This window comes from Nerophis lumbriciformis, linkage group LG03 (assembly GCF_033978685.3).
Source record: "Nerophis lumbriciformis linkage group LG03, RoL_Nlum_v2.1, whole genome shotgun sequence".
Classification (NCBI taxonomy): Eukaryota; Metazoa; Chordata; class Actinopteri; order Syngnathiformes; family Syngnathidae; genus Nerophis; species Nerophis lumbriciformis.
In genome coordinates this window covers 17,860,406-17,887,500 of record NC_084550.2, presented here as the reverse complement: position 1 = coordinate 17,887,500, position 27,095 = coordinate 17,860,406, and the positions used below count along the sequence as shown (strand labels likewise).

At 39.5% G+C, this 27,095-nt stretch overlaps 3 protein-coding genes across 6 annotated transcripts in view; 1 reads left to right on the top strand and 2 right to left on the bottom strand.

Moving 5' to 3' along the window:
• Positions 1–167, bottom strand: part of camk2a (calcium/calmodulin-dependent protein kinase II alpha) — a 23,854-nt gene extending 23,687 nt beyond the window's left edge. Inside the window, exon 1 of the mRNA XM_061934542.1 lies at positions 1–167. This exon is cut by the window's left edge and continues 4 nt beyond it. Coding sequence (XP_061790526.1) covers positions 1–58 — 58 coding nt within the window. The 5' untranslated portion in view covers positions 59–167.
• Positions 168–653: 486 nt separating this feature from the next.
• On the bottom strand, positions 654–14,587 carry sra1 (steroid receptor RNA activator 1). 2 transcript variants are annotated; one of them, XM_061934614.1, is made up of 6 exons: positions 14,270–14,587; positions 12,058–12,162; positions 11,771–11,851; positions 5,934–6,091; positions 4,600–4,702; positions 654–1,025 (listed from the first exon to the last, which is right to left on the bottom strand). In XM_061934614.1, exons 1-6 carry the CDS (start codon positions 14,292–14,294, stop codon positions 802–804), a joined length of 696 nt encoding a protein of 231 aa, XP_061790598.1. In that variant the 5' UTR covers positions 14,295–14,587; the 3' UTR covers positions 654–801. The 2 variants fall into 2 exon arrangements, with proteins under 2 accessions (XP_061790598.1, XP_061790607.1); XM_061934623.1 differs by having other exon boundaries at positions 654–1,007.
• A 235-nt stretch (positions 14,588–14,822) lies between these two features.
• apbb3 (amyloid beta (A4) precursor protein-binding, family B, member 3) overlaps positions 14,823–27,095 on the top strand; it is a 32,268-nt gene continuing 19,995 nt past the window's right edge. For 2 of the 3 annotated variants that reach the window (XM_061934586.1, XM_061934578.2), the window contains exon 1: positions 14,827–15,060. In XM_061934586.1, coding sequence (XP_061790570.1) covers positions 15,012–15,060 — 49 coding nt within the window. In that variant the 5' untranslated portion in view covers positions 14,827–15,011. Of the gene's footprint in view, positions 15,061–27,095 lie in introns of all 3 variants that reach the window. The other variant, XM_061934594.1, reaches the window with a different exon arrangement.

Here is a 27,095-nt window from a genome sequence, read left to right as displayed (position 1 = left end):
CCAGCTCCTCGTACAGTTGGTACTCCTCCGTGAAACGAGTGCAGATGACCGTTGCCATGGCGACTCGGCGGGGAGAGGGTCAGGGGGGGTGTCTTGTCTTCCTCGGAGGAGACGATGGTGAGATGAAGATGCAGACACTTTGTGTCCGCGCAAGCAGATGAAGAAGATGGAGGGATGAAGAGCGACTCCTTCCCCTGGTTGAGCTCCTCGCCCACTCGCCCCCTCAGCCAATCACGGGCTGGGACACACACGCGGGGTTGCCATGGCAACTGCATCCTTTCACTTTGTACTGGCATAGGTAAGCATCTTGTTAGTAAAAAGTCATGCAAGTGTCTTCGCTACACCTACACAGTAAACACTATACACCACCTCGCTCGCCTGAACCCTTCCCTCAACAGCAGCACCAAGATGGTGCCAAGAAGGTGCCAAGTTGGTGCCAAGATGGTGCCAGGCTGTTACCAAGCCAGGTCCAAACCCCACAAGAGCATTACGCACACCTTTACTCAAAATAACAAAAGAGCATCTCTTATTGGCTTAAATCCACTTGAGGTCACATGGTTGTTATGCTCTTTACCAGCGTCATGAACAAGGAAACCTTGCCGCCTCCTACTGGTCACATGACGTCACTGCGGCCACTAACGACAGAAGACATATTTGAGAAGCGTTTTCATTTTGGTCAGATGTCCTTTTAGTGATGAACAACTTTGAACAGCACACAGACAAAAGCGACCTTTGACCTCCTGCTGCCATGGCGACCAGCCCTAGCTGCTTTGGTTTAAAACACGGGAGTGTGCGACGACATCACAAGTGCAACACGTCATTCTGTGAAGAGTCCAGTGTTGGTCCTTCAGAGTCCTTAAGCACTTCTAAAGCTTCCGGACTAAGTTTTCTTGTCTCGGCGATGAGTCGCTTCACACCGACCATCCATTGGCTCACCTCGGTCACATGATCCACCATCAGGGAGCGGTGGAGCTCATCGGCTCGGTCCCACCTGCCAGCCCGCAGCTCTGGACACACGGACAAAACTGTCACGGCAAATAGAAACATCAAGAAGACAGGAAAATAATAAATAAGAGGCACACGAGACAGAAAGAACAAACAAGACAAAAAGAAAAATACAACAACACACAAAAGACAGACAACTGGACAACAAGAGACAGACAACAAGACAACCCAACAAGAGACAGATAACAAGAGACAAACAACAACAAAATCGAAAAGACAAAGAAGACAACAAAAGACAGACAACAACCAGATAAACAACAAGACAACAGGAGACAGACAACAACAAGACAAACACCAACAAAACAACAAGAGACAGACAACAACAGAAGAGAAAAGACAGAGAACACAACAAGAGACAGACAACAACAGGAAACAGACAACGACAAAGTAGAAAAGACAAAGAAGACAATAAAAGACAGACAATAAGACACAGACAACAACAAGACAACAAGAGACAGACAAGAACAAAGTAGACAAGACAGAGAAGAAAACAAAAGACGGACAACAAGACACAGACAACAACAAGAGATAGACAACAAGAAATAGACAACAACAAGACAACAAGAGATAGACAACAAGAGACAGAAAACATCAAGACAACAGGAGACAGACAACAACAAAGTAGAAAAGACAGAGAAGACAACAAAAGACGGAGAACAAGGCCCAGACAACAACAAGACAACAATAGATAGACAACAACAAGAGACAGACAACAAGAGAAGAGAAAAGACAAAGAAGACAACAAGAGAACAAAAAACAAGACAACAACAGACAGACAACAAGAGAACAAAAAACAAGACAACAACAGACAGACAACAGAAGACAAAAGACAGAGAACACAAGAAGAAACAGACAACAAGAGAAGAGAAAAGACAAGACGGAGAAGACAACAAGAAACAGACAACAGAATAGAAGAGAAAAGACAGAGAACAAGACAACAGACATGACAACAAGAAACAAACAAGACAACAAGAGACAGACAACAAGAGACAGACAACAACAAGACACAAACAAGACAACAAGAGACACAAAACATCAAGACAACAGGAGACAGACAACAACAAAGTAGAAAAGACAGCGAAGACAACAAAAGATGGACAACAAGACACAGACAACAACAAGACAACAATAGAGAGACAACAACAAGAGAAGAGAAAAGACAAAGAAGACAACAAGAGAACAAAAAACAAGACAACAACAGACAGACAACAGAAGACAAAAGACAGAGAACACAAGAAGAAACAGACAACAAGACAACAAGAGAAGAGAAAAGACAGAGAAGACAACAAGAAACAGACAACAGAAGAGAAGAGAAAAGAAAGAGAACAAGACAACAGAGAGACAACAACAAGACACAAACAAGACAACAACAAAGTAGAAAAGACAGAGAAGACAACAAAAGACGGTCAACAAGACAAAGACAACAAAAAACGGAACTAGACAAAGACAACAATAAGTCAAATACAACAAAAGATAAAGGCAACAAGAGACAGACAACAGAAGAGAAAAGACAGAACAAGACAACAGACAGATAACAACATGACACAAAGAAGACGACAAGAGAGAGACAACAACAAGACAACATGAGACAGACAGCAACAAAGTAGAAAAGACAGAGAAGACAACAAAAGACAGTCAACAAGACACAGACAACAACAAGACAACAAGAGACAAACAACAAGAGAAGAGAAAAGACCAAGAAGACAACAAGAGACAGACAACAAGACAAAGACAACAAAAGACGGAACAAGACAAAGACAACAACAAGACAAATACAACAAAAGATAAAGGCAACAAGAGACAGACAACAGAAGAGAAAAGACAGAGAACAAGACAACAGACAGATAACAACATGACACAAAGAAGACAACAAGAGAGAGACAACAACAAGACAACATGAGACAGACAGCAACAAAGTAGAAAAGACAGAGAAGACAACAAAAGACAGTCAACAAGACACAGACAACAACAAGACAACAAGAGACAGACAACAAGACAAAGACAACAAAAAACGGAACTAGACAAAGACAACAATAAGTCAAATACAACAAAAGATAAAGGCAACAAGAGACAGACAACAGAAGAGAAAAGACAGAGAACAAGACAACAGACAGATAACAACATGACACAAAGAAGACAACAAGAGAGAGACAACAACAAGACAACATGAGACAGACAGCAACAAAGTAGAAAAGACAGAGAAGACAACAAAAGACAGTCAACAAGACACAGACAACAACAAGACAACAAGAGACAAACAACAAGAGAAGAGAAAAGACCAAGAAGACAACAAGAGACAGACAACAAGACAAAGACAACAAAAGACGGAACAAGACAAAGACAACAACAAGACAAATACAACAAAAGATAAAGGCAACAAGAGACAGACAACAGAAGAGAAAAGACAGAGAACAAGACAACAGACAGACAGACAACAAGACAAAGACAACAAAAAACGGAACTAGACAAAGACAACAATAAGACAAATAGAACAAAAGATAAAGGCAACAAGAGACAGACAACAGAAGAGAAAAGACAGAACAAGACAACAGACAGATAACAACATGACACAAACAAGACAACAAGAGAGAGACAACAACAAGACAACATGAGACAGACAGCAACAAAGTAGAAAAGACAGAGAAGACAACAAAAGACAGTCAACAAGACACAGACAACAACAAGACAACAAGAGACAAACAACAAGAGAAGAGAAAAGACCAAGAAGACAACAAGAGACAGACAACAAGACAAAGACAACAAAAGACGGAACAAGACAAAGACAACAACAAGACAAATACAACAAAAGATAAAGGCAACAAGAGACAGACAACAGAAGAGAAAAGACAGAGAACAAGACAACAGACAGACAAAAACAAGACACAAGCAAGACAACAAGAGACAGACAACAACAAGACAACAGGAGACAGACAACCACAAAGTAGAAAAGACAGAGAAGACAACAAAAGACGGCAACAAGACACAGACAACAACCAGACAGCAAGAGACAGACAACAAGAGAAGAGAAAAGACAGAGAAGACAAGAGACAGACAACAAGAGACAGACAACAAGACAAAGACAACAAAAGACGGACCAAGACAAAGACAACAACACAAATACAACAAAAGAAATAGGCAACAAGAGACAGACAACAGAAAAAAAAGACAGAGAACAAGACAACAGACACACAACAACAAGACACAAGCAAGACAACAAGAGACAGACAACAACAAGACAACAGGAAACAGACAACAACAAAGTAGAAAAGACAGAGAAGACAACAAGAGAAGAGAAAAGACAAAGAAGACAAGAGACAGACAACAAGACCAAGACAACAAAAGACGGAACAAGACAAAGACAACAAGACTAATACAACAAAAGATAGAGGCAACAAGAGACAGACAACAGAAGAGAAAAGACAGAACAAGACAACACACAGACAACAACAAGACATAAACAAGACAATAAGAGACAGACAACAACAAAACAGAAACAAGACAACAAGAGACAGACAACAAGAAGACACAAACAACAAGACAACAAAAGACAGACAACAAGAAGACAAAAAGAGATGGACAACAAAAGAAGGTCACCTAGAGACAAAGTCTTCATGCGTCTCCTCACAGGGAGACTCAGTCGAGTCCAACTGTCCTGAAAGAGGTGGAGTCTCTTTTCCACGTCACTGCACACCTGAGGCTGCAAAAAGGTGCAAACAATTATTCAAATGTGTGGTTATTGATTAATTGACACTTTATCTATTGATTGACACTTTATTATCGATTGATTGACATATCATCCATTGACTGACATTTTATAATCGATTGATGGACACTTTATTATCAATTGATTGACAATTTATCATCAAATGATTGTATCGATTTAAATTTTATTATCAATTGATTAACACTTTATTATCAATTGATTGACACTTTATTATCGATTGATGGACAATTTATTATTGATTGATTGAGACTTTATGATCAATTGATTGACACTTTTATCATAGATTATTGGACACTATCATCAATTAATGGACACTTTATTATCGATTGATGGACACTGTTATTGATTGATTCCTTATTGATTGAACATGTATTATCAACTTATGTACACTTTATTATCGATTGATGGACACTATTATTGATTGATTGAAACTTTATTGATTGAAAATGTACTATCGACTGATGTACACTTTATTATCGACTGATTGACACTTTATCATCGATTGATACTTTATGGATTGATTGACACTTTATTATTGGTTGACATTTTATTATCGTTTGATTGGCACTTTATTATCGATTGACACTTTATTATTGGTTGACACTTTATTATCGATGTATTGACACTTTATCATCGATTGACACTTTATTGTTCACTGAGACTTTACCATCGATTGATTGAGATTTTATCATGGATTGATTGACAATTTATTATTGACTGATTCATTATTATTGATGGATTGACACTTTATTATCGATTGATTGACACTTTATTATCGATTGAGTGAAAATGTAATATTGATTCATACACACTTCTTTATTATCAATTGATTGACACTTTATCATCGATTAATTGGCACTTTATCATCGATTGATACTTTATTATCATATGATTGACACTTAATTATTGATTTATGGACACTATTATTGATTGACACTTTTTTTATTTATATTTTATCATTGATTGATTGACAGTATATTATTAATTTTGATATTCTATCGATTGACACATTATTATCGATTGAGGGAAAATTTAATATCAAGTCATATACACTTTATTATTGACCATTTATCATTGGTGATTGACTTTGTTAATGAACACCTAATTATCGATTGATTGACACTTTATTATCGATTGGTTGACACTTTCTTATTGATTAATAGACACTTTATAATTGATTGATTGACATTTGATTGCAACTCACTGTGACTTCACGTCTACACGCAGCCAGTGCTTGCTGGAGCACCTCGACCACGCCCTCCATTTCGGGCTCACCCTCTGATTGGCCGCCGTCGTTGTCACCCTGAATCTTCGTTGGCCTTGCAGCAGCAGGAGGCGTGGCCATCCAGCCAGCGAGGCCGGCTGTGGGTGACATGAGTTTGTCACCAAAATATCCCAAAACATTCATGTTCAGGGTCTGGAATGTGGTCCATTTGGACTTCACCGTGTTTCACACTACATTTAATACATACAATCCAAAAAAAATCAATGGTACTACTCTTTTCAATCATTTGCTTTTTTTTGCTTTTTGCGCTCAAAGTCCTCCTGTGTTCACGGAATTATTCCCATAATTTGTAAAAATAAAATAAAACAATAACAAAATTATTTTGAGAGAAAAAAATATCAATCTAATCACTCAAGTATCGATCAGTTACTGATATTAGAATAGAATAGATAGAATAGAAAGTACTTTATTGATCCCTAGGGGATATTCAGCACCACAGTTCGCTCACAATGAACAATAAACACTTAAGTATTTTTTTTTACATGTGAATAATATAAATACAGTCTATTATACAGCATTATTCACATGTGAATAATATTAATACAGTCTATTATCCAGCATTATTCATATGTGAATAATATAAATACAGTCTATTATACAGCATTATTTACATGTGAATAATATAAATACAGTCTATTATACAGCATTATTCACATGTGAATGATATAAATACAGTCTATTATACAACATTATTCACATGTGAATGATATAAATACAGTCTATTATACAGCATTATTCACATGTGTGTAACGTCGGGGTCGCATCGTGATGCGGGTGTTGTTCTCCCAAGGATGCAGACGGCTTCGGACACAGCTTGCAGGTAGGAAAATTATTTATTGAAAATATAAATTGTACGGGGAACAAACAAAAGACGTGCACATAGCACAAAAGGCAAAAACAAAAGGACTAGCGTGGGAACTAGCAGGCAAAAATAGCATAGCGTGAAAAGCTAGCAGGAATCAAAATAGTCGTTATCAGTTGTATGGAAACAAACTAGGAAGCCAGACCGAGTGAGGCCAGGGCAAAGACTAAATAGCCCTCTGATTAGTGCCCGGGCAACAGGTGCGCGTCCCGAACACTAACCAGAGGCAGGTGAATGTAATCGGTCGACATGGCAACTGAAAACAAACAAAATCAAGAGGTGCTGAAAACACAAGTGACTAGAAAACATAAACAAACTATGATCCGGGCAGCGGATCATAACAATGTGAATAATATAAATACAGTCTATTATACAGCATTATTCACATGTGAATAATATAAATACAGTCTATTATACAGCATTATTCACATGTGAACAATATAAATACAGTCTATTATACAGCATTATTCACATGTGAATAATATAAATATAGTCTATTATACAGCATTATTCACATGTGAATGATATAAATACAGTCTATTATACAGCATTATTCACATGTGAATAATATAAATACAGTCTATTATACAGCATTATTCACATGTGAATAATATAAATACAGTCTATTATACATTCAAGTACACTCAAAAAGGAACGTATGCATAATACATTATACCACCCTTGGTATCGACGCCACCAATTCATGGATCGATCTGAGGGTCCTCTTACTGTGCATGTGGTGTACTGACTGTGACAATGCTGACTCATTAAACAGTTGCTGTGATATCATCCGCTCTATAACTCTTATTTATCTAACTGTTCACTCCCTGTTAATATCTGCTTGCATCTGTACTTCTTAAACTTTACTTCTCTTATTTCTTGATGTTGTTTCACGCTATCTTAGCACAGCTCTCGGTGGGTAACATGTTTAGCCTCGTCCTCCAGTGATAATACTAATTGATAATGGTATTAAAATGATAGGTGATTAATAGTATCTTAGGGGAGCGGCTTCACGCGAAGTATGAAGACATAATAATAATAATACATAATTAGCTTCTAGCCATTTGGGGTACTAGAATTACAGTGTCAGACAAACGTGCCGATATTGATGGATCGATCGGCACATCCCTAATCTTTACCCTTCAACATCTCTGTCAGTGTAAATGCTGCCTCTTGGCCAGGTCAGCGTTGTAAACGACAATCTGTTCTCAATTGCCTTATTTACATAAGGTAGTTATAAAAAGAAAAGTAAACAAGGAAATGAGATTGCGGGTGCGTGCTAAAAGTTTACAAACTAGTACTTTACGCAGAAGCCTCAGCGTTGTCGACGGGAAGCGGAAGTAGGTCTGAGCTATGGGTGAGGACGACAAATGAGCCGTTGGGGAAATAAAGAGTTGGGACTAGAAATGTCCGATAATATCGGGCTGCCGATATTATCGGCCGATAAATGCTTTAAAATGTAATATCGGAAATTATCGGTATCGGTTTCAAAAAGTAAAATGTATGACTTTTTAAAACGCCGCTGTACGGAGTGGTACATGGACTGGGGGGAAGTACAGAGCACCAATAAACCTTGAAGGCTCTGCCTTTGCGTGCCGGCCCAGTCACATAATATCTACGGCTTTTCACACACACAAGTCAATGCAAAGCATACTTGGTCAACAGCCATACAGGTCACACTGAGGGTGGCCGTATAAACAACTTTAACACTGTTACAAATATGCGCCACACTGTGAACCCACACCAAACAAGAATGCCAAACACATTTCGGGAGAACATCCGCACCGTAACACAACATAAACACAACAGAACAAATACCTAGAACTCTTGCAGCCCCCCCCGACCCCACCCACCTCAACCTCCTCATGCTCTCTCAGGGAGAGCATGTCCCAAATTCCAAGCTGCTGTTTTGAGGCATGTTAGAAAAAAATAATGCAACTTTGTGACTTCAACAATAAATATGGCAGTGCCATGTTGGCATTTTTTTCCATAATTTGAGTTGATTTATTTTGGAAAACCTTGTTACATTGTTTAATGCATCCAGCAGGGCATCACAACAAAATTAGGCATAATAATGTGTTAATTCCACGACTGTATACATCAGTATCGGTTGATATCGGAATCGGTAATTAAGAGTTGGACAACATCGGAATATCGGATATCGGCAAAAAAGCCATTATTGGACATCTCTAGTTGGGACATTGTTACACATTGTTGTTCTTGGCTTGTCTACACAAGAAACTATGAATGTAACAATAACATCACTGTTACTGTGACCAAAATGATCAGGGTTATCATTATTATTGCAGTATTGTTGAATAAGAGTACTAAGAGTACTTATACACGCAGTGAAATCTTGTAACTATAAGCATTTTTTTCAAATACCTAAGATGAATAAGACACACCGTTCCAAAAGCCACTATTTTGTATGTTTTGTGTTTCTTATGCTACACTGATGGTGTTTAGTATTTTATCTTTCATTGTTTTCTTTGTACTTTAGTGCTTTAAGATTTATTTCAATGAAAAATGTGCAACAAATAAAATGTATTATTAATTTTTTCTGGCGTTGTGGCGTCCTCCTCTTTTCAGCGGTCCTTGAATGCACCGTAAAAAACACCTCCAATACAATCCACTTTATTTACTACATTTATATACACCGGCCGAGAGTTGGTGGGCGGCCGAGTGTGGAGTCGGCTCTCTTGGTTGCTTTGTTGGGTCTGCTCCTGTCTCTGGCCATGCTCCCCACCACCCCAGCAGAGGCATACATATTTCTCATATTCCTCTGAGAATAGAATGATCACTCTGTTCAAAGTGAGCATTGCTGTAGGTTTAATGTAAACAATTAAAAATCTTAGTTACTCAGACAGTATCGTGTTTGTATAGGTTTATATATGTCGTATATGTTCTTTCTTAATGACGTTTATGTCTCTTGATTTCATTATGGCAATTAAGGAAGAAAGCTGGCACCAGTCAGTCCATCAAAGTGCAGTTATCAATCACGTTTTTTCCATTGTTTTCATTTAAAACGCTAATACTAAATGTCGGGAGTTTTACCACAGTTACCATTATTGCTGTAAATTGTTACAGCCCTACAAGAAAAGTTAAAAGTACCAATGATCGTCACGCTCACACTAGGTGTGGTGAAATGTGTCCTCTGCATTTGACCCATACCCTTGTTCACCCTCTGGGAGGTGAGGGGAGCAGTGGGCAGCAGCGGTGGCCGCGCCCGGGAATCATTGTTAGTGATTCTTGGTAAGAAATTGAAATGCGCCTCCTTTGGCCATAAACAATAAAACAAATTTAAAAAAATATGTATATAGAGACATACTGTAGTAACTTGAAGTAAATAATGAAGATTAAATACCAATTACAAATAAAAAATAAATGAACTAAAATCAGTCTTTTTCTCACAATGTGTCGACTTTTTTCTTATAAAATTGGGAACAATTTCTCATATTTTTCTGTTTCTGTAATATTGCAATGTTTTCTCGTAAAATTAGTAATTTTTTATGTAAAAGTATTACTTTTTAATGCAAAATGGTGACATTTGTCATATACAATTCTGATTTTTATCACAATAATGCCAATTTTTTTGTTGTTCTTGTAAAACAGTGACATTTTTTGAGTAAAATTATGACTTTTTCATGATTATGCCGAGTAAAATTCCGATTATTGTGGAGTTTGCATGTTCTCCCCGTGACTGCGTGGGTTCCCTCCGGGTACTCCGGCTTCCTCCCACCTCCAAAGACATGCACCTGGGGATAGGTTGATTGGCAACACTAAATTGGTCCTAGTGTGTGAATGTGAGTGTGAATGTTGTCTGTCTATCTGTGTTGGCCCTGCGATGAGGTGGCGACTTGTCCAGGGTGTACCCCGCCTTCCGCCCGATTGTAGCTGAGATAGGCTCCAGCGCCCCCCCGCGACCCCGAAGGGAATAAGCGGTAGAAAATGGATGGATGGATGGATTATACTATTGCCAACATTTTTAAGTTTTCTTATGAAATTGTGACTTTTGTCGAGTAAAATTGCGACTCTTTTATAAAATTGCCAAAATCTCAAGCTTTTCTTGTAAAATTGCGACTGTTACTGAGTAAAATTCCAACTTTTATCATAATATTCCACAAATGTTCAGTTTTTCTTCTAAAATGTTGACTTGTGTTGAGTAAAACTACCACTTTTATTATAATACTGCCAAAATTCTACACTTTTCTTGTGAAATTGTGACCTTTTTCTTGTGAAGTTCCAACTAATTTTTCACAACAAGCTTTTTTATATTTGCATAGTTTGTATATATTATTAATGTTGTAAATACAAATCTTTATACATCTAAAAAAGGGTGGTCCTAAAGAGGGAGGCATTTTTCTCAGGTCTCAAGAAGGTAACAAATACAAGAATATGTGTGTGTGCGTGCGTGTGTACGATGATTAATAATTGTCACACACACACACTAGGTGTGGTGAAATTTGTCCTCTGCATTTGACCCATCCCCTTGTTCATCCCCTGGGAGGTGAGGGGAGCAGTGGGCAGCAGCGGTGGCCGCGCCCGGGAATAATTTTTGGTGATTTAACCCCCAATTCCAACCCTTGATGCTGAGTGCCAAGCAGGGAGGTAATGGGTCCCATTTTTATAGTCTTTGGTATGACTCGGCCGGGGTTTGAACCCACAACCTACCAATCTCAGGGCGTACACTCTAACCACTAGGCCACTGAGTAGGTCAAACAAACAGAAGTTTTGGAAAGTAGACATTTTAGTGCTGCTCTGAGACAAATTCTAATAGCAAAAATTACAACAATTGGCCATAATGAGAGGGGAAGTTTGTGGCAAAGTTGCAAGAATTGGTTAAATTGATCAATACTACTTACAGCGATTCCACCAGAACACCAAAAAGACTTACCTGTAGGAGGCGGGGCTACACCACAAGAGGGGGGTGCACTTGGAGGACTGCCTTGAGGAGTCTTGGGGGGTGGCGCCACACCTGTGAGGCCATCGGGTTAAAGACAACAGCTGATGATAATGCACTTACTAGAAAATTCTCAGCTCATCTTTCTTTAAATGTTTTCAATCCAACTGTGTACTAACACTGCATACCTTACCTCATTTACCTTCTTTCTTCACTCAAAAGGAATATCCGAGTCAATTCAAACGTACGTACAACACAAGAGCGGATTCATGTTGTCTCACCAGGCAGCGCTGCTCTTTTGTTCAGAAGGTTCTTCTGCGGTCCCCGGGCCATCTGCAGGCCGTAAGACATCTGCGGTGGGTCGTTCCATCCTCGTTCCTGGTTGCCTAGACAACACAATCAGGCGTGATTACACACCGTCGAAAATATTTGTTCCACAGCAGAAGGTGAATGAATGTCAACACCTAAAAAAATTAAGAATATTGTCGCAAATAAAAACATGACTGGCAGCTGTCTTTTGATGTCAAGAGACTATTCTGTTACCTCACAAAGTATACCATAAAAATGGTGTACATTACAATATTACTGTAATGTACTTGTGTACATTATGATATTACTCTAATTAATATACACTATATTGCCAAAAGTATTTGGCCACCCATCCAAATGATCAGAACCAGGTGTCCTAATCACTTGGCCCGGCCACAGGTGTATAAAATCGAGCACTTAGGCATGGAGACTGTTTCTACAAACATTTGTGAAAGAATGGGCCGCTTTCAGTGATTTCCAGCGTGGAACTGTCATAGGATGCCACCTGTGCGACAAATCCAGTCGTGAAATTTCCTCGCTCCTAAATATTCCAAAGTTAACCGTCGGCTTTATTATAAGAAAATGGAAGAGTTTGGGAACAACAGCAACTCAGCCACGAAGTGGTAGACCAAGCGAACTGACAGAGAGGGGTCAGCGGATGCTGAAGCGCATAGTGCAAAGACTTTCTGCACAGTCAGTTGCTGCAGAGCTGCAAACTTCATGTGACCTTCCAATTAGCCCACGTGCAGTACGCAGAGAGCTTTGTGGAATGGGTTTTCATGGCCGAGCGGCTGCAACTAAGCCATACATCACCAAGTCCAATGCAAAGGATTTTTAGAAACATAGAATTTTGAAATTCTACATGTTATAGACATAATATAATATATCTGTATATATAATATATTGTACACATATTATCTATATATTCGTATATATGTTATATTTTATATCGCTATATTTAGTCTATTTATACCTGCATTGTCCTTTCCATCCTTACACTTTCCATCATTGTACCTGAGCTACTGTGTTGAACAATTTCCCTTGTGGATCATTAAAGTTTGTCTAATGTCTAATCTAAAGAGTCGGATGCAGTGGTGTAAAGCACGTCGCCACTGGACTCTAGAGCAGTGGAGACACCTTCTCTGGAGTGATGACTCACGCTTTTCCATCTGGCAATCTGATGGACAAGTCTGGGTTTGGAGGTTGCCAGGAGAACGGTACATTTCGGACCGCATTGTGCCGAGTGTGAAATTTAGTGGAGGAGGAATTATAGCGTGGGGTTGTTTTTCAGGGGTTGGACTTGGCCCCTTAGTTCCAGTGAAAGAAACTTTGAGTGCTCCAGGATACCAAAACATTTTGGACAATTCCATGCTCCCAACCTTGTAGGAACAGTTTGGAGCGGGCCCCTACCTCTTCCAACATGACTGTGCACCAGTGCACAAAGCAAGGTCCATAAAGACATGCATGACAGAGTCTGGTGTGGGTGAACTTGACAGGCCTGCACAGAGTCCTGACCTGAACCCAATAGAACACCTTTGGGATGAATTAGAACGGAGCCTGAGAGCCAGGCCTTCAGTGTGTGAACTCACTAATGCGCTTTTGGAAGAATGGTGGAAAATTCCTATAAACACATTCCGCAACCTTGTGGACAGTCTTCCCAGAAGAGTTGAAGCTGTAATAGCTGCAAAAGGTGGACCGACATCATATTGAACCCTATGGGTTAGGAATGGGATGGCACTTCAAGTTTATATGTGAGTCAAGGCAGGTGGCCAAATACTTTTGGCAATATAGTGTACATTACAATATGACTGTTAGATGTTACTGTAATGTACATGCAGGCTAATTACAGTAATATTGTAGTGTACTGTATTATCAAAGTAACATATTACAGTTACCATTATATTAGTGTACTGTCTACATTGTAGTGCAGTGTTTATGAACTTGTTACAGCTTTTACTGCCACTTTATATAAAACGTTGTTATACTACCGTAACGTATTTCCAAACAGGCATATTCGTTTAAAAAACAAATGTCGGAAAGCTCTATTATGCCTTTACAATTTATAAATATATAAGATGTATAGTTTATATCAACGGTGACGTGTCACGCTAGTCAGCGCTAAACTTGACGGAATACAACACTAAATATCATGACATTACAAGCAATCAAGATATTTTCCCCTACCTGGTTTAACGTACATGTCCTCCATGAGGGAATATTGGAATAAATAAAAGTTTATTAGCTGTTGAAGACACAGTTAAGCTAATTTAAAGCCTACAAAAACAAATAGGTTTTATTTCCGGTGTCTGGCGCGCAATGATGACGTCGATGCTAACAACTTTTAGCATAACTGATTTCGACCACTAAATTCTTCTCGTCTTCCGTAATTTTTATGTCGTAATTAAGAGCACACGTTTTTATTTTGGTGTAATTTTAGTGTCAAGTTTTAAATGTTTGGTCAATGGAAACGATTAAACGTAAAATGTCCTGTATGTCGGAACGTCGTTACTTTTTATTTTATTGTAGATAATGTCACCATTAGATAATTGTGACGAGGAAGTGTACTGACTGAGCACTTTCTCATTTTTAACCTAATATTTTCCCCTCAGAATTTTCCTTATTAAAAACCCCAAAGGAGTTCTGTTGTGATGACGTCAACGGGAGGAGGAGCGAGTGCGGGCCACTGCTGACGTCATCGCCGGGAGGAGAGGCGAGGAGAGGGAGTGGTGTAGTGTCTCCATCAGTGGGAGGAAGAAGACACAGTCGCCCACAGAGAAAGAGAAGACAGACGCGTTGCCGTGGAGACGGAGCGCAGACAAAAAGACGGACAGAGGAAGAGGCTTGAAGGACTTTCTATGAGTGTGTGTGTGTGGTGTGTGTGTTGGAGGGCAGGCAGCTGATTGGAACACACAAGGAGGGCGGAGCCATGATGGGCAAGGACTACATGCTGGCCATCATCATCGTCAACTGTGATGGTAAATATGTCCTTATGTCCTCATTATGTGGTGGTAAATATGTCCTTATGTCCTCATTATGTGGTGGTAAATATGTCCTTATGTCCTCATTATGTGATGGTAAATATGTCCTTATGTCCTCCTCATTATGTGGTGGTAAATATGTCCTTATGTCCTCCTCATTATGTGGTGGTAAATATGTCCTTATGTCCTCATTATGTGGTGGTAAATATGTCCTTATGTCCTCATTATGTGATGGTAATTATGTCCTTATGTCCTCATTATGTGGTGGTAAATATGTCCTTATGTCCTCCTCATTATGTGATGGTAAATATGTCCTTATGTCCTCATTATGTGGTGGTAAATATGTCCTTATGTCCTCCTCACTATGTGATGGTAAATATGTCCTTATGTCCTCATAATGTGATGGTAAATATGTCCTTATGTCGTCCTCATTATCTGGTGGTAAATATGTCCTTATGTCCTCCTCATTATGTGGTGGTAAATATGTCCTTATGTCCTCCTCATTATGTGATGGTAAATATGTCCTATGTCCTCATTATTTGGTGGTAAATATGTTCTTATGTCCTCCTCATTATGTGTTGGTAAATATGTCCTTATGTCCTCCTCATTATGTGATGGTAAATATGTCCTTATGTCCTCATTATGTGGTGGTAAATATGTCCTTATCATTATGTGGTGGTAAATGTGTCCTTATGTCCTCCTCATTATGTGATGGTAAATATGTCCTTATGTCCCCCTGATTATGTGATGGTAAATATGTCCTTATGTCCTCCTCATTATGTGGTGGTAAATATGTCCTTATGTCCTCCTCATTATGTGATGGTAAATATGTCCTTATGTCCTCCTCATTATGTGGTGGTAAATATGTCCTTATGTCCTCCTCATTATGTGGTGGTAAATATGTCCTTATGTCCTCCTCATTATGTGGTGGTAAATATGTCCTTATGTCCTCCTCATTATGTGGTGGTAAATATGTCCTTGTGTCCTCCTCATTATGTGATGGCAAATATGTCCTTATATCCTCATTATGTGATGGTAAATATGTCCTTCTCATTATGTGGTGGTAAATGTGTCCTTATGTCCTCCTCATTATGTGATGGTAAATATGTCCTTATGTCCCCCTCATTATGTGGTGGTAAATATGTCCTCCTCATTATGTGGTGGTAAATATGTCCTTATGTCCTCCTCATTATGTGGATGTAAATATGTCCTTCTCATTATGTGGTGGTAAATATGTCTTTATGTCCTCCTCATTATGTGGTGGTAAATATGTCCTTATGTCCTCCTCATTATGTGATGGTAAATATGTCCTTATGTCCTTCTCATTATGTGGTGGTAAATATGTCCTTATGTCCTCCTCATTATGTGATGGTAAATATGTCCTTATGTCCTCCTCATTATGTGGAGGTAAATATGTCCTTATGTCCTCCTCATTATGTGATGGTAAATATGTCCTTATGTCCTCCTCATTATGTGGTGGTAAATATGTCCTTATGTCCTCATTATGTGGTGGTAAATATGTCCTTATGTCCTCATTATGTGATGGTAAATATGTCCTTATGTCCTTCTTATTATGTGGTGGTAAATATGTCCTTATGTCCTCCTCATTATGTGATGGTAAATATGTCCTTATGTCCTCCTCATTATGTGGTGGTAAATATGTCCTTATGTCCTCATTATGTGATGGTAAATATGTCCTTATGTCCTTCTTATTATGTGGTGGTAAATATGTCCTTATGTCCTCCTCATTATGTGATGGTAAATATGTCCTTATGTCCTCCTCATTATGTGGTGGTAAATATGTCCTTATGTCCTCATTATGTGGTGGTAAATATGTCCTTATGTCCTCATTATGTGATTGTAAATATGTCCTTATGTCCTCCTCATTATGTGGTGGTAAATATGTCCTTATGTCCTCCTCATTATGTGGTGGTAAATATGTCCTTATGTCCTCATTATGTGGTGGTAAATATGTCCATATGTCCTCATTATGTGATGGTAATTATGTCCTTATGTCCTCATTATGTGGTGGTAAATATGTCCTTATGTCCTCATTATGTGATGGTAATTATGTCCTTATGTCCTCATTATGTGGTGGTAAATATGTCCTTATGTCCTCCTCATTATGTGATGGTAAATATGTCCTTATGTCCTCATTATGTGGTGGTAAATATGTCCTTATGTCCTCCTCATTATGTGATGGTAAATATGTCCTTATGTCCTCATAATGTGATGGTAAATATGTCCTTATGTCGTCCTCATTATCTGGTGGTAAATATGTCCTTATGTCCTCCTCATTATGTGGTGGTAAATATGTCCTTATGTCCTCCTCATTATGTGATGGTAAATATGTCCTATGTCCTCATTATTTGGTGGTAAATATGTTCTTATGTCCTCCTCATTATGTGTTGGTAAATATGTCCTTATGTCCTCCTCATTATGTGATGGTAAATATGTCCTTATGTCCTCATTATGTGGTGGTAAATATGTCCTTCTCATTATGTGGTGGTAAATGTGTCCTTATGTCCTCCTCATTATGTGATGGTAAATATGTCCTTATGTCCCCCTGATTATGTGATGGTAAATATGTCCTTATGTCCTCCTCATTATGTGGTGGTAAATATGTCCTTATGTCCTCCTCATTATGTGATGGTAAATATGTCCTTATGTCCTCCTCATTATGTGGTGGTAAATATGTCCTTATGTCCTCCTCATTATGTGGTGGTAAATATGTCCTTATGTCCTCCTCATTATGTGGTGGTAAATATGTCCTTATGTCCTCCTCATTATGTGGTGGTAAATATGTCCTTGTGTCCTCCTCATTATGTGATGGCAAATATGTCCTTATATCCTCATTATGTGATGGTAAATATGTCCTTCTCATTATGTGGTGGTAAATGTGTCCTTATGTCCTCCTCATTATGTGATGGTAAATATGTCCTTATGTCCCCCTGATTATGTGATGGTAAATATGTCCTTATGTCCTCCTCATTATGTGGTGGTAAATATGTCCTTATGTCCTCCTCATTATGTGATGGTAAATACGTCCTTATGTCCTCCTCATTATGTGGTGGTAAATATGTCCTTATGTCCTCCTCATTATGTGGTGGTAAATATGTCCTTATGTCCTCCTCATTATGTGGTGGTAAATATGTCCTTATGTCCTCCTCATTATGTGGTGGTAAATATGTCCTTGTGTCCTCCTCATTATGTGATGGCAAATATGTCCTTATATCCTCATTATGTGATGGTAAATATGTCCTTCTCATTATGTGGTGGTAAATGTGTCCTTATGTCCTCCTCATTATGTGATGGTAAATATGTCCTTATGTCCCCCTCATTATGTGATGGTAAATATGTCCTTATGTCCTCCTCATTATGTGGTGGTAAATATGTCCTTATGTCCTCCTCATTATGTGATGGTAAATATGTCCTTATGTCCTCCTCATTATGTGGTGGTAAATATGTCCTTATGTCCTCCTCATTATGTGGTGGTAAATATGTCCTCCTCATTATGTGGTGGTAAATATGTCCTCCTCATTATGTGGTGGTAAATATGTCCTTATGTCCTCCTCATTATGTGGATGTAAATATGTCCTTCTCATTATGTGGTGGTAAATATGTCTTTATGTCCTCCTCATTTTGTGGTGGTAAATATGTCCTTATGTCCTCCTCATTATGTGATGGTAAATATGTCCTTATGTCCTTCTCATTATGTGGTGGTAAATATGTCCTTATGTCCTCCTCATTATGTGATGGTAAATATGTCCTTATGTCCTCCTCATTATGTGGAGGTAAATATGTCCTTCTTATTATGTGGTGGTAAATATGTCCTTATGTCCTCCTCATTATGTGATGGTAAATATGTCCTTATGTCCTCCTCATTATGTGGTGGTAAAGATGTCCTTATGTCCTCCTCATTATGTGGTGGTAAATATGTCCTTATGTCCTCCTCATTATGTGATGGTAAATATGTCCTTATGTCCTCCTCATTATGTGGTGGTAAATATGTCCTTATGTCCTCCTTATTATGTGGTGGTAAATATGTCCTTATGTCCTGCTCATTATGTGGTGGTAAATCAATCAATCAATCAATCTTTATTTATATAGCCCTAAATCACAAGTGTCTCAAAGGGCTGCACAAGCCACAACGACATCCTCGGTACAAAGCCCACATACGGGCAAGGAAAAACTCACCCCAGTGGGACGTCGATGTGAATGACTATGAGAAACCTTGGAGAGGACCGCATATGTGGGTAACCCCCCCCCCCCTCTAGGGGAGACCGAAAGCAATGGATGTCGAGTGGGTCTGACATAATATTGTGAGAGTCCAGTCCATAGTGGATCCAACATAATAGTAAGAGTCCAGTCCATAGTGGGGCCAGCAGGACACCATCCCGAGCGGAGACGGGTCAGCAGCGTAGAGATGTTCCCAGCCGATGCACAGGCGAGCGGTCCACCCCGGGTCCCGACTCTGGACAGCCAGCACTTCATCCATGGCCACCGGACCTGTGCCCCCCCCCCCTCAAGGAAAAGGGGAGCAGAGGAGAAAAGAAAAGAAACGGCAGATCAACTGGTCCAACAGGGGGGCTATTTAAAGCTTAGGGTATACAAATGAGTTTTAAGATGGGACTTAAATGCTTCTACTGAGGTAGCATCTCTAATTGTTACCGGGAGGGCATTCCATAGTACTGGAGCCCGAATAGAAAACGCTCTATAGCCCGCAGACTTTTTTTGGGCTCTGGGAATCACTAATAAGCCGGAGTTCTTTGAACGCAGATTTCTTGCCGGGACATATGGTACAATACAATCGACAAGATAGGACGGAGCTAGACCGTGTAGTATTTTATACGTAAGTAGTAAAACCTTAAAGTCACATCTTAAGTGCACAGGAAGCCAGTGCAGGTGAGCCAGTATAGGCGTAATATGATCAAACTTTCTTGTTCTTGTCAAAAGTCTAGCAGCCGCATTTTGTACCAACTGTAATTTTTTAATGCTAGACATAGGGAGACCCGAAAATAATACGTTACAGTAGTCGAGACGAGACGTAACGAACGCATGAATAATGATCTCAGCGTCGCTAGTGGATAAAATAGAACGAATTTTAGCGATATTACGGAGATGAAAGAAGGCCGTTTTAGTGACACTCTTAATGTGTGATTCAAAGGAGAGAGTTGGGTCGAAGATAATACCCAGATTCTTTACTGATTCGCCTTGTGTAATTGTTTGGTTGTCAAATGTTAAGGTGGTATTATTAAATAAATGTCGGTGTTTAGCAGGACCGATAATCAGCATTTCCGTTTTCTTGGCGTTGAGTTGCAAGAAGTTAGCGGACATCCAATGTTTAATTTCATTAAGACACGCCTCCAGCTGACTACAATCCGGCGTGTTGGTCAGCTTTAGGGGCATGTAGAGTTGGGTGTCATCAGCATAGCAATGAAAGCTAACACCGTATTTGCGTATGATATCGCCTAGCGGCAGCATGTAAATACTAAAGAGTGCAGGGCCAAGAACCGAACCCTGAGGAACTCCGCACGTTACCTTAACATAGTCAGAGGTCACATTATTATGGGAGACGCATTGCATCCTGTCAGTAAGATAAGAGTTAAACCACGACAAGGCTAAGTCTGACATACCAATACGTGTTTTGATACGCTCTAATAAAATATTATGATCGACGGTATCGAAAGCAGCGCTAAGATCAAGAAGCAGCAACATAGATGACGCATCAGAATCCATCGTCAGCAGTAGATCATTAGTCATTTTTGCGAGGGCTGTCTCCGTAGAGTGATTTGCCCTGAAACCGGATTGAAAAGGTTCACAGAGATTGTTAGACACTAAGTGTTCATTTAGCTGCTGTGCGACAATTTTTTCGAGGATTTTCGAAATAAAGGGAAGGTGGGACACCGGTCGGTAGTTTACCATGAGGTCAGGATCAAGGTTAGGTCTTTTGAGCAGAGGATGAATAACCGCTTTCTTGAATGCTAGGGGAACAGTGCCAGAGGAAAGTGATAAGTTTATAATATTTAGCACTGATGGACCTAATAATACAAAAAGCTCCTTGATAAGTTTCCCAGGAAGTGGGTCAAGTAAACATGTTGTTTGTTTTATCCCACTTACACGCTGTAATAGTTCCTCTAATGTTATTTCATCAAAAAGAGAGAGACTATTTTGTATTGCAGTATCCGTCGTAGATACAGTTGTATCTGTGTTCATAGAACCCAGTTGTAGCTGGGATGCGTTGTCTTTAATCTCCTTTCTAATGAGTTCAATTTTCTTATTAAAGAAATTCATAAAGTCATCTGCCGAGTGGGTGGAGCTATTGGGAGGAGTCCCTTGTTGGGTTAGCGATGCTACTGTACTAAACAAAAATTTAGGGTCGTTTTTGTTGAGGCGGATGAGATTTGAGTAATATTTAGCTTTAGCTAAGGTAAGCATGCGTTTATACGATATTAAACTATCACTCCATGCTTGATGGAAAACCTCAAGCTTGGTCGCGCGCCATTTGCGTTCCAACTTTCTACATGATAATTTATGAGCTCTGGTTTCCTCTGTAAACCATGGGGTGCACCTTTTAGGGGCCCTTTTTTGTTTTAGCGGTGCTATGCTATCAATGGTTTTGCGCAGGGCATTGTCAAAGTTGTTAGTGAGGTTATCAATAGAGCCGACATAATTTGGGAATGGTGCCATTACCGAAGGCAGTAGGTCAGCAAGAGTCATCGTTGTGGCGGCATTAATGTTGCGGCTGCTATAGCAGTTATTATTATTATTAGTTTGTTGACAATGAGTCAGAACTTCGAATTTTATAAGGTAATGATCGGACATTACTTTAGTATACGGGAGTACCATAACTTTGGAGGTGGTGACACCCCTGACCAGCACTAGATCTATCGTATTGCCGTTGCGATGCGTAGGTTCATTTATTATTTGTGTAAGACCACAGCTATCAATTATAGTCTGGAGCGCCACGCACTGAGGGTCCGATGGGGTATTCATATGGATATTAAAGTCCCCCATTATGATTATATTGTCTGCGTGCGTCACTAAATCAGCAACGAACTCTGAGAATTCATTAATAAAGTCCGAGTAGGGCCCTGGGGGGCGGTAGATAACAGCCATATCGAGAGGCAGCGGTGCGACAGACCTCATAGTAAGCACCTCAAACGATTTGTATTTATTATTTAGGTTAGGGGTAAGGTTAAAGTTTTCATTGTATATTAATGCGACCCCCCCACCCCTTTTAAGGGGACGGGCAATATGCGCATTCGTATAGTTAGGAGGAGATGCCTCATTTAGCGCAAAAAATTCGTCTGGTTTGAGCCAGGTTTCGCTAAGACCAATGACGTTAAGATTGTTGTCTCTAATGACCTCATTAACTAATAACGTTTTGGGAGACAATGATCTTATGTTTAAAAAGCCCATATTATAAGTATTGGGCTGTTTTGACGAGTTTTTGTTTAAATTATCCGTAGTAGAAATATTAATAATGTTGCGTTTATTATACGTAGTGCACTTTAAATAGTTTCGACCATATCTAGGAATTGATACGACGGGAATTTTCAGATTGTTTGCTTGATGCTGCGATCGACTGAACGCATCATGATTTGCCACCTCAGTAGAATGCATATCTACCCCGGACACATTCACAACAGAAAACACATTATGTGAGTTGTGTGTTATTCTAAGAAAATTGCTATGCGTACAGGAATTATCCAGCCTGGCGCTGGCTAGTTCTAGCTTAACTGACTCCTCACCCGGACTAGCAGGCTCTGTAATTGCCTGTGACCGGGCTTGCTCTAGTGTAGTTAGTCAAATGTGACTTAAACAGTAGTCTATATTCTTAGACAGGATGATGGCGCCTTCCTGGTTAGGGTGAAGGCCGTCCCTCATCAGCAAGCCTGGTTTGCCCCAGAAAGAGGGCCAATTATCAATAAACGTTAGTCCCTGTTGTCTACAGAAGCTAGCCAGCCACTTGTTAAGCGAGACTAATCTGCTATATCTCTCATCATTGCCTCTCGCAGGCAGGGGGCCAGAGACAATTACTCGATGCCTGGACATCTTTCTAGCGAGATCACAAGTCCTGGCTATGTTTCTCTTTGTAATCTCTGACTGTCTCATTCTAGTGTCATTGGAGCCAACGTGTACAACTATATTCGCATAACTAGTGGTGCGATTAGCCTGTCGTACGTGTTTACTAGGCCTGTTGCGAGTTAGCTCCCTAAGATTAGCCTCTATGTCAGGTGCTCGGGCCCCCGGGATGCACTTAATTGTGGCTGGTTTGCTAAGCTTTATGTTTCGGGTGATGGAGTCCCCTATGACTAAGGTGTGGTGCCCGGTAGACTGGGGTGTAGGACTAGCTAAAGAGCTAAATCTATTATGCGTCTCAACCGGTACACCGTAGCTTGTAGGCCGCTTAGGACTACTACATGCTGGGCTAGTTAGCTCGCTACAGCTAACGCTAGCAGATGTGTCCGCAACATCTAAAGTTACGAGATTACTCTGCTCTAACTGGCGGACACGGCCCTCTAGCAGAGCCAGCCTCTCCGTGAGTAAGGTGCAAGACGCGCAGGAAGCCATACTCACGGTGTTTTCTGTCACCGAGTGAAGTTCCTGCTGTCTTCCGAGAAGTCCTGGTCACGGTGTGCAGGAGTAGACTCCTTCTGACCGGCGCCCGGCGACGCCTTTCTCCGCGCTAGCTAGCTGCGGGAGGGGCGGAGAGACAGAGATCGGGTGATTTGCAAGTTAAATAGTACTACTAAATATGTTGAGAAAGTAATAAAGAAATATGTCCTTATGTCCTCATTATTTGGTGGTAAATATGTCCTTATGTCCTCCTCATTATGTGATGGTAAATATGTCCTTATGTCCTCCTCATTATGTGGAGGTAAATATGTCCTTATGTCCTCCTCATTATGTGATGGTAAATATGTCCTTATGTCCTTCTCATTATGTGGTGGTAAATATGTCCTTATGTCCTCCTCATTATGTGATGGTAAATATGTCCTTATGTCCTCCTCATTATGTGGAGGTAAATATGTCCTTCTCATTATGTGGTGGTAAATATGTCCTTATGTCCTCCTCATTATGTGGTGGTAAATATGTCCTTATGTCCTCTTCATTAAGTGATGGTAAATATGTCCTTATGTCCTCTTCATTATGTGGTGGTAAATATGTCCTTATGTCCTCCTCATTATGTGGATGTAAATATGTCCTTCTCATTATGTGGTGGTAAATATGTCTTTATGTCCTCCTCATTATGTGGTGGTAAATATGTGCTTATGTCCTCCTCATTATGTGATGGTAAATATGTCCTTATGTCCTTCTCATTATGTGGTGGTAAATATGTCCTTATGTCCTCCTCATTATGTGATGGTAAATATGTCCTTATGTCCTCCTCATTATGTGGAGGTAAATATGTCCTTCTTATTATGTGGTGGTAAATATGTCTTTATGTCCTCCTCATTATGTGATGGTAAATATGTCCTTATGTCCTCCTCATTATGTGGTGGTAAATATGTCCTTTTGTCCTCATTATGTGGTGGTAAATATGTCCTTATGTCCTCATTATGTGATGGTAAATATGTCCTTATGTCCTCCTCATTATGTGGTGGTAAATATGTCCTTATGTCCTCCTCATTATGTGGTGGTAAATATGTCCTTATGTCCTCATTATGTGGTGGTAAATATGTCCTTATGTCCTCATTATGTGATGGTAATTATGTCCTTATGTCCTCATTATGTGGTGGTAAATATGTCCTTATGTCCTCATTATGTGATGGTAATTATGTCCTTATGTCCTCATTATGTGGTGGTAAATATGTCCTTATGTCCTCCTCATTATGTGATGGTAAATATGTCCTTATGTCCTCATTATGTGGTGGTAAATATGTCCTTATGTCCTCCTCATTATGTGATGGTAAATATGTCCTTATGTCCTCATAATGTGATGGTAAATATGTCCTTATGTCGTCCTCATTATCTGGTGGTAAATATGTCCTTATGTCCTCCTCATTATGTGGTGGTAAATATGTCCTTATGTCCTCCTCATTATGTGATGGTAAATATGTCCTATGTCCTCATTATTTGGTGGTAAATATGTTCTTATGTCCTCCTCATTATGTGTTGGTAAATATGTCCTTATGTCCTCCTCATTATGTGATGGTAAATATGTCCTTATGTCCTCATTATGTGGTGGTAAATATGTCCTTCTCATTATGTGGTGGTAAATGTGTCCTTATGTCCTCCTCATTATGTGATGGTAAATATGTCCTTATGTCCCCCTGATTATGTGATGGTAAATATGTCCTTATGTCCTCCTCATTATGTGGTGGTAAATATGTCCTTATGTCCTCCTCATTATGTGATGGTAAATATGTCCTTATGTCCTCCTCATTATGTGGTGGTAAATATGTCCTTATGTCCTCCTCATTATGTGGTGGTAAATATGTCCTTATGTCCTCCTCATTATGTGGTGGTAAATATGTCCTTATGTCCTCCTCATTATGTGGTGGTAAATATGTCCTTGTGTCCTCCTCATTATGTGATGGCAAATATGTCCTTATATCCTCATTATGTGATGGTAAATATGTCCTTCTCATTATGTGGTGGTAAATGTGTCCTTATGTCCTCCTCATTATGTGATGGTAAATATGTCCTTATGTCCCCCTCATTATGTGATGGTAAATATGTCCTTATGTCCTCCTCATTATGTGGTGGTAAATATGTCCTTATGTCCTCCTCATTATGTGATGGTAAATATGTCCTTATGTCCTCCTCATTATGTGGTGGTAAATATGTCCTTATGTCCTCCTCATTATGTGGTGGTAAATATGTCCTCCTCATTATGTGGTGGTAAATATGTCCTCCTCATTATGTGGTGGTAAATATGTCCTTATGTCCTCCTCATTATGTGGATGTAAATATGTCCTTCTCATTATGTGGTGGTAAATATGTCTTTATGTCCTCCTCATTATGTGGTGGTAAATATGTCCTTATGTCCTCCTCACTATGTGATGGTAAATATGTCCTTATGTCCTTCTCATTATGTGGTGGTAAATATGTCCTTATGTCCTCCTCATTATGTGATGGTAAATATGTCCTTATGTCCTCCTCATTATGTGGAGGTAAATATGTCCTTCTTATTATGTGGTGGTAAATATGTCCTTATGTCCTCCTCATTATGTGATGGTAAATATGTCCTTATGTCCTCCTCATTATGTGGTGGTAAAGATGTCCTTATGTCCTCCTCATTATGTGGTGGTAAATATGTCCTTATGTCCTCCTCATTATGTGATGGTAAATATGTCCTTATGTCCTCCTCATTATGTGGTGGTAAATATGTCCTTATGTCCTCCTCATTATGTGGTGGTAAATATGTCCTTATGTCCTGCTCATTATGTGGTGGTAAATATGTCCTTATGTCCTCATTATTTGGTGGTAAATATGTCCTTATGTCCTCCTCATTATGTGATGGTAAATATGTCCTTATGTCCTCCTCATTATGTGGAGGTAAATATGTCCTTATGTCCTCCTCATTATGTGATGGTAAATATGTCCTTATGTCCTTCTCATTATGTGGTGGTAAATATGTCCTTATGTCCTCCTCATTATGTGATGGTAAATATGTCCTTATGTCCTCCTCATTATGTGGAGGTAAATATGTCCTTCTCATTATGTGGTGGTAAATATGTCCTTATGTCCTCCTCATTATGTGGTGGTAAATATGTCCTTATGTCCTCTTCATTAAGTGATGGTAAATATGTCCTTATGTCCTCTTCATTATGTGGTGGTAAATATGTCCTTATGTCCTCCTCATTATGTGGTGGTAAATGTGTCATCCTATACTACGTGATGGTAAATATGTCCTCCTTATACTACAATGTGATGGTGAATATGTCCTCCTCATTATGTGATGGTAAATATGTCCTTATGTCCTTCTCATTATGTGGTGGTAAATATGTCCTTATGTCCTCCTCATTATGTGATGGTAAATATGTCCTTATGTCCTTATTATGTGATGGTAAATATGTCCT